The following is a 17,524-nucleotide window of genomic DNA, read 5'->3' on the forward strand; positions in this document are numbered from 1 at the left end:
CCTAAATTCCTATTTTGCACATCCCAAAGAAACTGAGATATGTCTTGTTGATTTGAATTGTAACTGGTTGTATTTAGTCTTTTACTATGACATATAATATTGATGCACTGTATATAACTTAAAACTTGCAGCTCTGCTCTGCAAGTCACATAAAGCATAAAGATTTTGTTCAGTAATATACTTAGCTCCTCCAAACTAACCAACCACTACTTCTTCCAACTACTTAACAAGTTTTCAAAAAAGGAGGCTGTGTACAAAAATAACACTGAAGAATCACAAGGCAAGAAGGTAGAGACAGGACTGAAACAACACTCAGAAAAGTTGCCCAGTCTGACAAAACACATGCTGTCTTTTAAAAATAGTGATCCTGTTGTTAGAACGTCAGAAGCAGGAAGCGGACCTCTAACTACTGTAACTAGATCTGTTTCTCTCTTTCTTCCAGAGGAAAGAAAAGCAGAAGCGCTGCGAGCGTCACCTGGAGTCTGCAGCGGTCCCGGCTCAGAAAGCTCCGCGAGCCCCAGGAAGGTCTGTCTCAGCCCGGGATGCAGAGCTGCTGCTCCAGCCCCCGCCTGCGCCCGGGCACCCGCGCCTGACCGCTGCCGCCTGCTCCGCGCTGAAGGGCTGGAGGCACCGCCAGCTCCCGCGCAGCCAGCCTCGCTCCGCACGCCACGGTAACCCCCGGACCCGGGCTGCGGGGCTCTGACTGCACGCTGGGGGACGTGTATTCCACTGGGGGTAGACTTGGCAGCTCAGTAGGTCACACGCTTCACGCGTAAGCCGATCTATTGCTACCTTGCAGATAGAAATAAAGCTTTGAGGCTCTGTAGGGAAGCGGTCAGGGAAGTTTGGGCACCGGCTGACAAAGCACCGACTCCCCACGTGCGTTATTTTACAAAGGCAGAGCTCGCACAGAAATACCGCCGCGTTCGCAGCGGCACCACCACGCCTCGCTCCTTCTGCAACGCAACACCCACCCCCCGGCACCCCGCCCGGCTCTCCCAGGCCACCTGGTCTGACCTGACCTCACCTGACCTGGTCTGACCTCACCTGACCCGGCCGAGGGCTGGGGACTAAGCCGCGGGTGCCAGCCCAGCCCCTGGGGCCAGCCCGGTGGGTGCCAGCCGCGCAGCATCGCTCGGTTTTGCGGCAGGAGGGGGCTCGGAGGGGCCACGCAGGGGCCTCGGCACCCGCTTCAGAAGGGTGCTCGCTGCTGAGCACCGGGGGCTGCAGCGCCCGCGCAGCTCCTGCCTGCGGGCTCGGGGCACTGATGGTTTAGATTTATTTGCAACACAGCAGCGGTAAAGCAAATGATTTAGGAAAATGATGGGATAAACTGCCAGACTAGAAATAAAGGTCTACACGAATACCACATAAACAGAGCTACAGGTAACTTCAGACTGCTGGCAATGTGTAACTGCCCAAGTAACAGGCACCGTGAGCTGTCCCCGTGCTAAGGTGTAGGGCGGAAAAGCAGCTGCTGCTCCTCTTGCACCTTCTCCCCCTTGGAAGCAACGAACAGTGACTTTGTGGGGTGCCAACTCGAACCAGCAGCGTCCTGTGAGCAGCTACTGCCAGGGTGTGAGCAGGGGCAGGGAGGGGAAGGCAGAGATCAGCCTCAAGGACAACCAAAACCGAGGCTGAAAGAACACCACTGGGAGAGACAGACAGCTCGCCAAGCAGAAATATGGTAAAAAAGAGCAAGATCGGGGGGTGGGTGTTGCGTTGCAGAAGGAGCGAGGCGTGGTGGTGCCGCTGCGAACGCGGCGGTATTTCTGTGCGAGCTCTGCCTTTGTAAAATAACGCACGTGGGGAGTCGGTGCTTTGTCAGCCGGTGCCCAAACTTCCCTGACCGCTTCCCTACAGAGCCTCAAAGCTTTATTTCTATCTGCAAGGTAGCAATAGATCGGCTTACGCGTGAAGCGTGTGACCTACTGAGCTGCCAAGTCTACCCCCAGTGGAATACACGTCCCCCAGCGTGCAGTCAGAGCCCCGCAGCCCGGGTCCGGGGGTTACCGTGGCGTGCGGAGCGAGGCTGGCTGCGCGGGAGCTGGCGGTGCCTCCAGCCCTTCAGCGCGGAGCAGGCGGCAGCGGTCAGGCGCGGGTGCCCGGGCGCAGGCGGGGGCTGGAGCAGCAGCTCTGCATCCCGGGCTGAGACAGACCTTCCTGGGGCTCGCGGAGCTTTCTGAGCCGGGACCGCTGCAGACTCCAGGTGACGCTCGCAGCGCTTCTGCTTTTCTTTCCTCTGGAAGAAAGAGAGAAACAGATCTAGTTACAGTAGTTAGAGGTCCGCTTCCTGCTTCTGACGTTCTAACAACAGGATCACTATTTTTAAAAGACAGCATGTGTTTTGTCAGACTGGGCAACTTTTCTGAGTGTTGTTTCAGTCCTGTCTCTACCTTCTTGCCTTGTGATTCTTCAGTGTTATTTTTGTACACAGCCTCCTTTTTTGAAAACTTGTTAAGTAGTTGGAAGAAGTAGTGGTTGGTTAGTTTGGAGGAGCTAAGTATATTACTGAACAAAATCTTTATGCTTTATGTGACTTGCAGAGCAGAGCTGCAAGTTTTAAGTTATATACAGTGCATCAATATTATATGTCATAGTAAAAGACTAAATACAACCAGTTACAATTCAAATCAACAAGACATATCTCAGTTTCTTTGGGATGTGCAAAATAGGAATTTAGGAGTTGGGCTGCATGTTTTTTTCCATGGACTTGTACATAATAAGAGAAATGTCACACAGTTTCTAGACATCTGTCTTCTGCTTACTGCTCTGCCACTGACTGTCGCTCCAGGGGACAGTTAGGAGGGTCACCCCTCTGCATCCTCGGACTGTCCAGACAGATACATACAGAATGCATGATATCAGGTGCCCCTTCCCCCCCGCTGTGTTTTTACCCTGCTCTTCAGTGACTTCATTTGGCAGTGTTTCCTCCACACGGACAACCCCAGGAGATGCTTCTCGTGGCACAGAGTTGGTTATTGTTTATCGCAGTCTGGGCTGCGTGGGTCGGCTTTCTGCAGATGGGTGCAGAAAAAAAGAAAAGAGACTTCACTCGTGTCTGGTCTTTTCAGGATGAATCTTCAAGTCACGAGTGTAACCAGCGCATGATTCTCCTGTACGGTGTCGGCAAGGAGCGTGATGAGGCGAGGCATCAGCTGAAGAAGATTACCAAAGACATCCTCAAGATTCTGAATAAGAAGAGTACGACAGAAATGGGTGGTAAATGCTTTAACGCTGCTGTGGGTGGCCTGTGGCGGGGGTGAGAGGGCTGTGAGGGTCAGTGCATTGTCTGGAGCCGTGTGTTGATCACGTCCTTTGGCTCTCGGCCCCCGGCAGCGGCGCGTGAGGCGCTGCCCAAGCCGGCCTGTCCCACGCTGCCGCCACGCAGAGTCCTGCGCCTGGAGCCCGCTGTAGCCGCTGGGCTGCACCCCCGGGGGAGACTCGGGGCTGCCGCTGGTGCCCGCTCCTGCCCTCCCACAGAAGCTGAGGCTGCTCCTCAGCCTGTCTCGGGGGTCACCGTTTTGCACGGGAATAACCTCGAAGTAGCTTTGGTATCGTTACATGCTGTGGCACACATTTGTCCCAAATACCGTGGAAAACTGAGGCAGGCAGGGTTTTATGTAGGCATGAGTAAAGCTTATGAAGATTTTGATTGTCTTTTAAACCAGTCATAATGCAAAACTGCTAGGGCTCTGTTAAATATAAAATGACCATTGTAATTTTTTGTCTGTTAAGTTGGGGATGAAGGGCAAAAAGCCAGGAAGACCAAACAAGAAGCATTTCCAACCCTAGAGACCGTGTTCACAAAACTACAGCAACTGTCCTATTTTGATCAACATCAGGTGACATCTCAGGTACTGCCCCTGTGTAAAATCACAGCCTTGCACGCTCTGCTCTGCAGAGACCAAATAGGAAGCAAATCGAGGCTTTTGGGACTGTTTTGTATAGACCAAGAATTTTTGGTGCACTGCTTTAAAGGCGAGAGGAAAAATGCTGCTTTGGTGTTCTAAAACACCGGCTTCCCTGGAAATTTGGGTGTTTGGCTGGTTTGTTTGGGGGGTTTTGTTGGATTGTTTTGGTGTTTGGTTGGTTGGTTTGGGGTTTGTTTGTTTTGCAAGAAGCTGTCTGGATTATTACAGATGTCATGATTTTGTAATGAAAAATTTGAAATAAATTTACATAAATTTCCCTTAACAGCATCGTTTAGGGCTCGTTGCTAATTGAGGTACTTATTAGCCAATCTCTTGCATGTGTGTAAGGTGTGTTATGAAGGACAGTGAACAATCCGGGGGTTTGTGCAACAAACTGAGTATCTCAGAGAAGCTGGTGGATAATTCAGTTTGTTCTTTTCTGGATATTTGGGTTTATAGCCTTTATCAATACGATGCTGTATCAGTGGCTGACTGGAGAACATAAATAATATGTTTTAAATGACAAGCCCAGTTTTTCTGGTTTATATTAGGACTTGTAAATGTGCAAATATATCAGGATTTAATCACTTTGTCAGGTGTTACTGTTTTAAAGTATATTTTAATAACCAGAGGCTAGCATAAAAAGCAAACTGAGAGAGCTACATGTTTGATACTTAATTTATAACACCTATTTGGGTCTGGTCTTTTGAATGATTTCCGACAGGTTTTGTTTGCAGGATAACGTGTGATTAATTATCTGAAAACCATCAATAAAGAAATCACAATGCAGTCAGATGAAAGGGAAAACGATTTAGCCTTTTTTTAAAGGTCAAATACTCCACAGAATAAAAATCAGTATTGTAGGTGTCAAGAACAGTTTGACTCTCAGCTGTAAAGCAGCAGAACAGCATTTTCTATGTTGTCAGTTTTGAAAATAAAACGGCATTACGACTAGGATAGAGGAATAGATGTGCTCATGCATGATTCGTTAGTGCTTTTGTCTGCAAAATGCTGTCACTTGCTATTACCTCATATAAAACAGGGGTTTTGGAGCAGGGATGTATCTGAGAAGCCCTCGTCACTGTGTGACTTCTCCACATTTGTTTTCACAGATCTCCAGTAACGTTCTAGAGCAGATAACTAGTTTTGCCTCAGGAACATCCTACCACCTTCCCTTGGCTCACCACATACAGCTGATCTTTGATCTCATGGAGCCAGCACTGAATATCAATGGGCTTATAGACTTTGCAATACAGGTAAACAGGGTTCATTTTCGGGGGCGTTATGTCAGGAGAAAGCTGTGATACATTTTCTGTAAAAACAGAACAAACCCGAGAGCCAGACTGCAGATTCTCCCGATCTGCTGCCTTGCGCTTTCATCTGTTTCTGTTTTCTGAGCTCTCAGTGCCAGCTGCTTCCCCTTCTGTTTCACTTTGACAGTTATGGAGAATCAATAGATGCATTTTATTTTAAAATCTTTCAAAATTAATAAAATTCTGGATTATTTTAGCAGGAAGTATTTTTAGGATGGGCTTCTCTGTTTCAGGCTGAACGATCGTATTGCACAGTAAAGCGCCTGGGTGCCAGAAGTGCTGTGTATCTGAAGAGCAGTTCTGAGGGACATTTCTGATACTTTAACAGTTTATTTTGCTCCTCTTTCCCCTGTTCCGTAGTAAGGAATTTCATTTTTGTTTGCCGTACAGTTTTTCCTTAATGTATTTTTCTTTTTTCACGTATTTTACGTGTTTAGCTTGGCAGTGGTGTTGAGTTTGTGGTGTCTGTGTGTGCGTTCCCAGCTGCTGAACGAGCTGAGCGTTGTGGAGGCAGAGCTGCTGCTGAAGTCCTCCAGCCTGGCCGGGAGCTACACCACGGGGCTCTGCGTCTGCATCGTGGCCGTGCTGCGGCGTTACCACGCCTGCCTCATCCTCAACGCGGAGCAAACCGCCCAAGTCTTCGAAGGGTTCGTGGCAGCTACTCTTTTCCAGAAAGATGTATTTTTTGGTGTTCTCTCTTAAGCAAAAACTGCCTCGGGGTTGAGGTAGTGAGGCCGGCTGTGGCCCCGCTGTTGGAAGGCCACCAGGGAGCAGGGCTGAGGGCAGCGGGTGGCTCCCGCCGCTGGGGCTGGCAGGACTTCATCGGGACGAGGGGGGAGCTGCGTGTCTTTGATTTTTCTGCCCCCTCGCCCCATTCCGCCCTGGGCTCACCGAGTGTCTCTGTGTCTTCTCCTCCCTGGGACCCCGAAGCTGGCGAGCCCCCTCAGGCTGCAGAGCCAGGCCTGTCTTTGCAGTGCCCAGGGAGCGGAGGGGTCTCCGTGAGCTCGAGCAGCACGAGGCGCCGTCCGGGGGTGTGTTGGAACGAAGGGTTTGACTTTTGCAGGTTGTGCGGGGTGGTAAAGCACGTCGTCAATCCCTCGGAGTGTTCCTCCCCAGAAAGGTGTATCTTAGCTTACCTCTACGATCTCTACGTGTCCTGCAGTCACCTGAGAAGCAAGTTTGGAGACCTTTTCAGGTGGGTGCTAGTGGGACTTTTCCCAGCGCTGCCTGGCCTGCTGCGGGCTGCGCTGGTTTCAGCCCGGTTGCTGTCCGTGGAAAACACCCCGCTGGCACTTTACTGTTACTGGGGCAGTTCCCTCGCCCCTGCCAGCGGCAGCGCAGGGTCCTGAGCTGCCCAACTTGTATGTATGTAGTTGTATGTAGTACATACAACATTGGGTGGAAAAATAACAAAATCTTAGCTGACACAGCTGTAACAGACTATTAAATATTGCCTTTGATGTGGGGAGAGGCACAAACATGTTTGAGTTTGTGAAGTTTCAAGCTTGAATGTTCAGTTCCTTGATTTTTAAATTAAAAAAATATTTTAGGTACCCATGTGCTGTATTTTTCGCTCTTACTTTTTAAAGGAGGAGTGGAAACCTGCCATATGCAAATATGCATATTGTGAGACCTACAAACCACTTCAGTTACTGTTTCCCCTCCTAGTTTATATACCTGGGTTTGGTTTGCGTATTTCAGATTTGTGGTTTTCATTTCATAGGGAGCAGGAAAAGAGTTCTCAGTAATAATACCTTAATAGGTTTGCAAACACATGGGAACAATAGCATTTAATATGAGAAACACTAGGAAAAAGAAGTATGAAATACAGAACTACAGAAGTGTCTTAGCTGTATGTTCGTTTTTCTGCTTAAAACCCAAAGTTCAGTAACACAATAAAAATTAACTTTCAAAGTACTAATTAAAAAGTTAGTAGTTAATTTAAAAGACTAGTATTAATAACCTACAGTAGCAAATCAAAACATCATCTAGTAATACAGAGATATTTAAGCTAATAGTTCTTATATTAAATACATGTTATACAGCATGTGATTTGAATCCCCTCTTTTTCAGACAAGTGGAGTTAGAAAGTCTCTGAAAACTGGTAATAATATTTCTGTATACATTTCTTCAAACAGCTGTGTATAAGGTGATAGTGCTACGCTCGTTTTCTTCTTGGCTGCCTTGTTACAACTGAAACAAAACCAAAAGCAGTTGCTGTACACAGCAGTACTTTAGCCCCTTTTTAGCACGCTCTAAGTCCAGCTGTTTCTCTCTCTCTGTCAGTTTGAAGCGACGGTAACGGACAGTTCAGAAACGTTCAGATTTAGAGCCTTACCTCCCGTGTATCGCAGTGCTTCGCGTGGGGCTGCTGCTCTCCCCTGCAGGGTTTCTCATGGCCGGGGTTTGCTAAGTGAGCCGCATGTTTGGCTTTAGTATGCCTGGTATAGTTCAGTTGCATTCACTAAACTTCCTTTTTTAAAATCATTCCTTCGCTTTTTTTTTTTTTTTTTTTTTTTTTAAATCTTATCTTCTGACCACTCCCCCAGCATTACTTCTTGTGCAAGTACAGTTTCAGAGGCCACTTTGCTCACATTTTGTATCGTTTGGGTTTTGCCCCTCCTGTGGCCCGTGCGGTGAGCGCAGGTGGCTGCTGCTATGACAGCGTCAGGGACCTGCGTGTGCCCCCGGTGCCCCTTTACTGCCTGAGGTTTGAGCCCGCGGGTATTTGTTTCCCACTGGTTGGGTTTTTCCTTTGCTGTTACACTGGCTGTTAGAGCAACGGGTTAACGTCAGTCGTGATCCTTCTTGCAGTTCAGTTATCCTGCTAATGGAGCATCCCAGCCCAGTGCCCCTGCCAGGCAGCACAGAGCCTCCCCTGTCCTGCCCTCCTGGGGCCGGTGGGCTTCTAAAACATTCCAAAGGTTTCATCTATTTTAAGTTAATTTCAGTGAATAGATTTTCTCAGTAATGAGGAAGTCTTCCCAGTTGGGATAATTAGTGAAGTTCATCCATGTGGATGTTGTTTCCGGCTGTGGTATCAGACCCACAGCTTGAGACCAACACTCCTTAGAACATTTTGCATGTGGAATTTGCATTCTTCACTAATACCTTTTTTTCCACCCAGATAAAGCCAGTTAACATAGAGGTATTCCTAGCCTGGAACATTTTGTGACCTTTTGTCATAATTATTAATGTCAAAATATGACCTTTAAGTATCTTTTCTCTGTTTACTGATTTCAGAAGGTTGTCTGTTATGTCACTTTATTACCAAATGTAGAGTTTTTAGTTTAGATAAATTGTCTTGTTTTCCATAACTAATTCTCACCAGCACTGCAGTTCACTGTGTCACAGCACATAAAGGGGGAGCAGCGTTGTGAAGTGCTGTTACAGTTGGCTGTAGGGGTGTCTGGTGCTCCAGGCCATTGCTAGTAAGGAAGGAAGGGCTGGTCCTTACCAGCTGCTCACAGCTTCGGTCACAGAAACGTCATAGAAACGATGTGGAGACCTGAGACTGTGCAGGAAAACTTGAATGAAGTTGATGTATCAGCCTTGTTTTCTGGTAGATGCTCCTTATCAGAAATGAGTTTGAACATGTGTAGAGTGGTGACCAAACGAGGATTTTCTAATCCCACACGGTATGTTCAATGGTGCTCTTGCAAAGTGCATTTTTTGGCAACTCTCTCTTTTTTTTGGTCCTCAGTAGTGCCTGTTCTAAGGTGAAGCAAACAATATACAGCAATGTTCAGCCTTCAAATTCCAATTTACTGTGGGACCCAGAGTTCATGCTAGATTTTATTGAGAATCCTTCTGCTCACAGCATTAACTACTCAATGCTGGGCAAGATCCTGAGCGATAACGCGGCCAACCGCTACAGCTTTGTCTGCAACGCGCTGATGAATGTGTGCATGGGGCACCAGGATGCGGGCAGGTAAGGCCGGCCTGGAGGCACGGGCTGGAGATGAGGCTTCCTTTCATGTTTTTGCTTGGCGTTTTTTTTACAATTGTTTTCATTCATTACTCTTTCTGGTTGCTGACAATGTATTGAGGAAGTTTCAGCTGGGTTATTTCACAAACTCAATCTGCGTAATCTGGCGCTAGGGAGTGACAGTAGAAAGTCCTCCCTGTAAGACAGGCAGCCAGCTCTGGTACAGCGGTTGTGCCGCTTCAGACAGAACCGCTCGGCACGATCTTTGCTCCTTAGAAGCCTGTAAATGAGGGACAGTCCTGCATTGGGTCATTTCCTTCTTCTAATGCAGTCGGTGTTTAATTTTTTAAATGTGTAATTTATTTATTATGGACTTCATCTTCGTAGGTAATACGTAGATTTTTCCAAACCATTTTTTTAAAGTATTGAAATGTTTTTTCAAGTGTTATTTATTGCACAGAAGCTACCAGAGCCACAGCAGAGCCACGGCAGAGTCACAGCAGAGCAGCCTGGGTGTCCCGGGGCGCAGCCCGAGGCGCGAGCGCTGGCCCCCGCGCTCTCTGGCTGTCGCGGCCTCCTGACACCGGCGGGCGCTGGCTCCTGCCCCGTCAGGTGGAGCTTGGCTCTGACCCAGCGGGACACTTCGTGGTCTTAAGTCTGTGTTAGATCTCAGATGATCTCAAGTTACTGACAAGAAGTATAGTGAAGAACCCTTGCAGGAAAACAACAACAGCTTAGCACCGGGTTTTACACTGACAGTGTTTTCTTTCGTAATTCAGATCTTCTGCTCTCAGTTGCTTCCTCCTTCCAGTGTGTAAGCACGCAGACTCGGCTTTCTTGGGCAAACATAGCACCTTAGTGTTGAAACTGTTTTACCCAGGTTTTCCATGCTGCAGAGTCTGTGACGTGGGGTGAGGTGGGCACCAGTTTTCAGATGTAGCCTTCACCCCTGCACCCAGCACCTTTATTGCTCTTACACAACCAAACCCACCAGAATCTGGTGTTCTTCTGATTCTGTTCTTTTATTAAGAAGTTCTTGGTCTTGACAGTAAGGCCTAGGTGCAGTAGTAGCTTTTTTAAGGTTGCTGACAGATCACAAAGCTCAAAGAAATTGTGGATTTTTTTTTCCTTTTCTGACTGACTCCCACCCAAAGCACGTGCAGTTCCTGTATCCTTCTCTCTGTCCCCAGTGTGAAGCCATCTCTGAAATGTTCAGAGCAGGGCCAGAGGAGGCCATGAGGATACTTGGGGGGGCTGGAGCACCCCTGTGAGGACAGGCTGAGAGAGTTGGGGGGTTCAGCTGGAGAAGAGAAGGCTCCAGGGAGAGCTTAGAGCGGCCCCCCAGGGCTGAAAGGGGCTGCAGGAAAGCAGGGAGGGATAGGATGAGGGATGACGGTTTAAACTGAGAGAGGGGAGATTTAGATGAGATCTAAGGCAGAAATTCTCCCCTGTGCGGGGGGTGAGGCCCTGGCACAGGCTGCCCAGAGAAGCTGTGGCTGCCCCCTCCCTGGAAGGGCTCAAGGCCAGGTTGGACGGGGCTTTGGGCAACCTGGGCTGGGGGAAGGTGGCCCTGCCTGGGGCAGGGGGTGGCACTGGGTGGGCTTTGAGGTCCCTTCCCACCCAAACCGTCCTGTGATTCTGTGAAATGTGGGGCATCCTTGGCGGAGCAGAGCAGCTGAGGGGAAGCAGTGTTGTAAGAGCAATAAAGGGGAACATCTAAATGTGACCAAACGAGTTTCACTGTGAAACAGAGAAAAAATAACTTGCACTGGGATGAGTCAACTCCTCTTTGTTTTTTAAAATGTTACATAACCCTGAATCACACACCGACTCACACGTTACCCGGGGTGCGATCCGTGAAGCCAGACTCACTCGCAGCTCCGTGGCTCTGCTCCCGCAGACAGCAGTGCCGGCCTGGCGCACGTCGGGGGGGAGGCACACACCCCCCCAGCTTCTGCCCGCAGGGATGGAGGGGCCTGGAGGGGCCTGGGGGAGCGGCGGAGCGGGGCAGGGCTCTGGGGCGGGGGTGCGGGGTGGGCTCTCACCAGACAAAGGCCCTGTGCGGCTCTGGGCTGGGGGATGCAGGTTACGGGGCACAGATCTCGGGTTTTTGCCCACAGCTGCATAACCCTGGTTCTAGGCACGGCAGCGTGAGCACGTTTGGACATAACCCCCCACCTTAAGTAGGGAAACACCAGTTCTGCCAAGCACTGATCTGCTTTGACCTAAATACTATTGACAGACTATCTTGCTTCTGTATTAGTTTTTCTCTTCTTTCCCAGAATTAACGACATAGCAAACCTCTGCGCGGAGCTGACGGCGTGCTGCACGGTGCTTAGCTCAGAGTGGTTAGGGGTCGTAAAAGCTCTTTGCTGCTCTTCAAATCATGTCTGGGGTTTCAATGATCTGCTCTGCAGCGTGGATGTAAGTTCAATATCTTCTGAAATACCTGTTACACTGATTTACCTAGCATGGGCTTGGAGTTACGGGAAGGTTTTCACCCAGTACAAAACATGGAGCACACATTTAGTCCTGTATCCATTGGAGTTTTCAAGGCTTTTAATGAGATCCCTGACTGATTTTTATTCTTTCCTACATCTTCAGAGTTAATGTCAAATTTGGGCAGCGCTTAGATTTTTCTCCCTGTACATTTTTTCCCCTTTATTATGGAATGATACAGGATATCAGAGCTACTCTTTTCTCAAGACCCCGTTTTGGTGTTGGCTCTTAGGTTGTAGAAGGGGGGATACACTTTGCTGTTTCTTACTCACCTGGTGTAAGTTATCGTAGTCCTGGTAAAGTTAGCAGGTGACTGATGTTATCCAATATCTGATTCAATATATTTATCTATAGTTTGCTTACATATGCCTTTAGGAAGAGAGTGAAGCTGTGCACACTGGGGACACACTCTTGTCCTAAAGCTGAGGAATGAGCATTGTTGTTATCTGTTTTTATAGGTTGATAAAATTTTCTCAAGTTTTTATGAGACTATTTTTTTTATTTCAGAATTTGTGGTATTTGAAATAGGTATTTGTTAAAAATAAGTTAAGAGCTAACAGTATTTGCCATAAAATGTTTGGGAAGTGTGTTAAAATGTAGAGACAAATGCTTGCATGTAGACATATTGCTGTTTATAATTAATTCTTTAATAACCACAGCAGTGGTGTTGGCCCTGTTATGTGAAGCCTTGCAATGTTTTTCCTTCGAGGTGAGTGACCTGTCCTTCCACGATTCCCTGGCCACTTTCATTGCCATATTGATCGCTCGGCAGTGCTTTTCTCTGGAAGACGTGGTTCAGCACGTCGCCTTGCCTTCTCTTCTTGCAGCTGGTAAGGAAATGCCAAGAGAAACACTTAAAATTAAAAACTTAAGACTTGTTAAGAATTATTAGGAAGGATTTCTGTGCAGAAGGGGCTGTTGGGCGTTGGAATGGGCTGCCCAGGGCAGGGGGGAGTCCCCGGGATCCCTGGAGGGGTTGAAGAGTCGGGCTGAGCCAGCGCTGAGGGATCTGGGGGAGTTGGGAAGGGTCAGGGTGAGGGTCATGGTTGGGCTGGAGGAGCTGCAGGGGCTTTTATAACCTGGATGGTTCCGGGGATCTGTGGGTTCTCTGCTGACTGCGTAGGCAGCGTGCCGTGCCCCGCGCTCCCCTGCGAAGGCCAGGACGGTGCCTCCCGGCGCCCAGCGCGGTCGGAAGCCCCACGCTGGCAGGTGCTGTCGGAGCTGCTGAGGACGTGCTGTCCCCTGGTGCCCCATAGCCTGGCCTCCTGCTCCCAGCTCCCCCCTGCTCTCCGCTGTGTGCGCAGGCCTCTGCCACATCTGCTGGGACTCTGCCTCTCCTCCTGGCAGCGTCTGCCCGACGCTGGCGTTTCCTCTCTGACCTCCTTGCCTTTGCCTCCAGCCCCGGACTGCTGTAGCTGTCGTCCTCTTTGCTGGCCACCTCACACATTTCTTTTCACTTACTGCTTAGATTTGTGTTGCTTATTTGTGCTTTGGCTGTCAAAAACATTTTAACTATTTATTCTCTTGTGCTATTAGTTAGGTTTCTTGCTTACCAAAAATCGTACTATTCTTTCCTGGTTTTTAACAACTCAAGGCCATAAATGCTGACTCCTGTTGATGAAATGATTGTATTCCCATTTAAAGCGGGGCTGTGAGGTGGAACATTTCCAGGCCTGCCCCTGGGACTCGTGAGGTCCTGGGCAGGTGCCTTATGTCACACCCCACCCTCCGTAGCCTGTGGAGATCCGGATGCCGAGCCCGGGGCGAGGATGACCTGTCGGCTACTCCTGCACCTCTTCAGGACACCCCAGGTCTGCCTCTTTCCCCAGGGAACAGGTAAGGTGCAGGCTGTCTGGTCCTTTTGGTTCAGAAAGTGAACCCGGGTGGCTTTTGATGGCTTCATATATCATGGGTGAAAATGTCCATAGTGCAAGTAGAAAGGACAGCCTTTAAAATTACGGATGTTTGCCAGTGAGAAGTTGATAGGTACCATTCTTACTTGTTTGGGAAATGTTTTATGTACTTGTAGAACTACAGAAGTTTGCTGAAAATTGTTATCAACACCTGGCCACCCAGGCATGGCATAATGTTGGCATAAAACTTAGCCATGTTAGTTCTGCATCTTCAAAAAGAAAATGAAGTTTTAACACAGCGTCTGTGCACACTCTGTCAAAGAGGAGTGGGTTTCAGAGAACTGCTTCATCCTGACAGTTCTCATTTTGGTTTGGAACTTCACTGAAACAAGCATGTGAGCCTGGGACCTGTTAGTACTGGCTTTGTGCAGGTGCTGCTGTTGGCAGGACAGTCCTTCCCCTGTCCCACCCTCCTCTGTCCTGCGCGCTGCCGGGCAGTGACAGCTCCTGCAGTTGCCACCTCGCAGCGATGGAGAAACCAACAAGGAAACGCATCGTCCACTTTGGCAGAGATGGGGCTTTAGATAGGGTGTAATAAAGCATCTGGTCCGAGAGAGGAAACGTGAGGAAATAAGTTCTCAGGATGTATCAGTGTAGTCCTCTTTCCTTTTAAATTGGAATATTCTGTAGTCTGACCTGTGTGTGTTTGCCACAGACCAAAAGAGGAAGAAAAAGGGCAAGGAACAAGCACCTAAGAATTAAAAGGAAACAAGCCCAGAAATAACCTGTTTTGACTTACAAGTATTTCAGCAAATTTGATGACAAGAGTATTTCTGTGGGAAAATGAAATGAAAAAAAAAAGATTTCAGCTCTTAAATTGTGTCAAATTCTTCCATCTAAAAGTAGTAATAATTTATTTTTGGTCCAGAAATGAATGAGCTTTTGTTGCATATTTGAGCAAAAGAAGTCAGAGCTGTGAACAATACTCTCTGCGTAACAGAAACATGTCACACGGTCCCAGGCTTCCCTAGACAGAGAAGTGGATTTGACTGGGTAGGAGAGGTCACGTCTGAACCCGAGGCAGTAGTGCAAATCAAACAACGTGTGGCCACGTTACCGACTTTTCTTAGATGTGGCTGTTAACCACCTCAGAAAGGTGGTAGATTCATCCTTTCTCCTTCCCTTCCTCCCTGTCTTTTGGTTTATCTTCTCCTGCAAGTTAGAAAAAGTACTCACTGGCTGCTTTTGCAGTCTGCCTCTGAGCTGCAGCACTAGGCTTAACTGTGCAACAGGCGTTGATATTAAATAAATCGGTCTCATTTGTTTTGAAGACTAGGTGAGGGAGGAAATCTGTCAAGTCAAAACCAAAATACACTTCAGTGTCTCCTTGTAGCTAAACCCTCTGTTTATGTGGACACAGGGAAATGACAGGCTTCTCTTTTCATTTAAATGACCATAGCTTATTTTGATACTAATGCATCATGATCCTGTATCCCAGGGGATGACTTTAATGACTTACCTGTTGGTCTTTAGTTTCAATTTCAGAAAATTCAGTTCTTCATTCAGTTACTGCGTTTCTATAGCTGTTCTAGACAAGAAGGATTTTGTGCAGAGGAAATTTTCTACAAGATTTACTCTTCTTTCCACAGGGAAATTATTTCCTGGAATTCGTTCTTCTTGCGATCGTCACCTCTTGGCTGCTGCTCACAACAGTATAGAAGTGGGAGCTGTGTTTGCAGTCTTAAAAGCAATTTTGATGCTCGGTAAGATTATGCAGAGTCACATGTAATGTTTTTGTTGTGGTAAAAAACAGATTGTGCTAGTTCACTTCCCTGGGAACGCTCCTGGAAAAGGAAAACCCTGTGACGAGAAAAGTGTGGATGCTGTCGGTGTTCTGTAGCTGTGAGCAGCTTCCCCCACAGGTCAAGAGGGGATTTTTCCCTGGGGAGTCAGGCCCGGCTGATGAGGCTTTAAGCAGATGTGGCTTTTGCACATTTTGACCCCTACCCTCGCCACCAAGTCCCAGTATGTTCCAAACTCAGGCGAGTCCCTCTCAAAGACAGAGAGGAAATATGGGCTCAGATAGTTTTTCCCGCCTTTGTCTGTGTTTTACCACAAACCACGTGCGTCTGTCATTGTGGAAGTTGTAAAAGAGTCGCCACTAAGCAACTCTCCGTGAATGACAAGCGTGTTATTTTTCCAAAGAAGTAATTGCCTCAGAGCCTTGGTTTGGCTTAAGTTCAGTTAAAGCTCGTGTGGCCTATGGCGATGTGTATTTCTGGAGCGAAGTAAATGTCCAGTTAAAGAAGCAAGATCTTCCAGATGTGCACACACCCGCAGAGGTAGCCCTCGGACTGGAGTGCATTAGTACATTCTCTGTCAGCCAGTGTCTCAGAACTCTCTCAAATCCCCAGCGATCCGTGGGGCTGTACTGGGAGAGATGTTCAAGGCATGGCTATCTGGGACGGACTGATGGATTGGAGTGAGTTTGAAATACATTTATGGCCATTATCTATGTTTTCCCGCTATTTGGAGTGCTGAGGTTTGCTATTTTTCCTCCTTATTGGTGTGTAGTGTGACTGCCTGTGGTTTCCTCTCTGGGGTTTGGACAGGGCCTGGTGCAGGGTGGTACGAGGGAAGGCTCGGGCACACAGTGTCTTTGTGCCTCCCTGCAGCCCCTCTCCTCCCATACCCAAACTGCTGTATTTGGAGCTGTCTTTTGTTAGCACCCTGCATTAGTTATTTAAAAATTGTACCTGATTTGCTGAGGAAAAGTATCAGATAAACGACAGCTGTTGCACAAAGCTGTGAGTAGAAATCTGTGTTGAAAAAATAATCTCTACCCACTGCCGGAGCTGCAGTCAGCAGCTCTCGGGTGTGTTAAATGTCTTCAAGTTCTGTCAGGTGTTCTGGGATGGCTTTGGCTTCATGTCTGCCTTGGTGTCAATCTCCTCATCTTACGACTTGTCTGCCAGGTTGCTCCCTCTTGTCCTTCGTGGGCACAGATTTGGGGTTGATACGGTTGCGCTCACCAGGTCATCCCCGAGGTGCCAGAGCGCGGGAGGGTGTGGACGGGCTGTGTGGGGCACAGGCTTCCCTCGCCTTGTTTCCCACGCTCTTTGCCATCGGCTGGTCCCGAGCTTTGGGCTCCGCAGGGCTGGAGGCCTCTGCTCTGCCGGCCGCCGGCTCGGCGGTACAGGGGGTCCTGGCTTGGCCGGGGTTTGGGGGAGCAGCGGGGTGATAGCTGCTCCGCATCTCAGGGTATGTGCCGCTGCTTTGCCCTTGGCCTCTTAAAAAAACCCTGTCTGTGTCTGTTGGGGTGACAAGCTCCCTGCGAGGGGCCGTGCCGAGGGCTCAGGGCAGGAGCCTGCCTGGGCAGGGCTGAGGGGTTGGGGACAAACCCTGTGGTCACCGCTGCCACCCCCGGGAGGGTCCACCTGGGCATGGGCTGCTCCCAGCCGTCAGGGCTCGGCGTTGGATACGCTGTTCAATACGAGTTCAGTCTTGTTGGAAAAAGGGTTGTATGCTGTTTGTTTAGGAGCAACTCTAAAGCGGCACAAAGCAGGGTGGGGGCACAGGCGTTGGCTTTTTTTTCTTAGCAGTAACTCCACTAAACCCTTATTTATTTTTTGTCCAGGGAACACCGAAACAGTGATGGGAGAACAGAGTGTGCAGGCGGCCCAGCGCACTGTGGTGTTTTGAGCACTCTGTGTACATATGTAGTAGTCTGGGGATGTGGCCACAGCTGCTGAAAAGGCCATTGGTCTCCTTGGTGCCAAAGTTTGAAATATTTTGCTGGTAGTTGCAGATTTTAGCAAAAAATCCTAGTGTGTGTGTCACCAGAGCACCGGGGTGAGTGTGTGTGAACAACTGAAGCGAGCCGTCACGTCGGTTAGCTGTCGGTGTTGGTGGTAAACTGAGGGGTTCTCTGAGGGATGTGTCACGTGGGGCATCAGTTAAGGTCCACAGGAGTTTCTGCTGACTTCAGACACGCTTCCCGAGCGGGCTGTTGTCGTG

At 48.7% G+C, this 17,524-nt stretch overlaps 2 protein-coding genes across 2 annotated transcripts in view; one reads left to right on the forward strand and one right to left on the reverse strand.

Annotated features, from left to right (window-relative positions):
- The window catches only part of P2RY12 (purinergic receptor P2Y12), a 3,645-nt gene extending 1,594 nt beyond the window's left edge, over nt 1-2,051 (reverse strand). The window contains exon 1 of the mRNA XM_026854766.1: nt 2,014-2,051. The gene's annotated coding sequence lies outside the window, so the exon portion shown is untranslated. The remainder of the gene's footprint in view (nt 1-2,013) is intronic.
- The window catches only part of MED12L (mediator complex subunit 12 like), a 132,244-nt gene that overhangs the window by 87,961 nt on the left and 26,759 nt on the right, over nt 1-17,524 (forward strand). Inside the window, exons 16-25 of the mRNA XM_026854942.1 lie at nt 3,075-3,222; nt 3,739-3,857; nt 5,027-5,170; nt 5,711-5,874; nt 6,291-6,422; nt 8,931-9,158; nt 11,438-11,579; nt 12,364-12,484; nt 13,389-13,490; nt 15,157-15,270. Of these exons, the coding sequence (XP_026710743.1) occupies nt 3,075-3,222; nt 3,739-3,857; nt 5,027-5,170; nt 5,711-5,874; nt 6,291-6,422; nt 8,931-9,158; nt 11,438-11,579; nt 12,364-12,484; nt 13,389-13,490; nt 15,157-15,270 (1,414 nt within the window). The remainder of the gene's footprint in view (nt 1-3,074; nt 3,223-3,738; nt 3,858-5,026; nt 5,171-5,710; nt 5,875-6,290; nt 6,423-8,930; nt 9,159-11,437; nt 11,580-12,363; nt 12,485-13,388; nt 13,491-15,156; nt 15,271-17,524) is intronic.

The sequence above is a fragment of the Athene cunicularia genome (assembly GCF_003259725.1).
Source record: "Athene cunicularia isolate RWA chromosome 9 unlocalized genomic scaffold, athCun1 chr9_part1, whole genome shotgun sequence".
Lineage (NCBI taxonomy): Eukaryota > Metazoa > Chordata > Aves > Strigiformes > Strigidae > Athene > Athene cunicularia.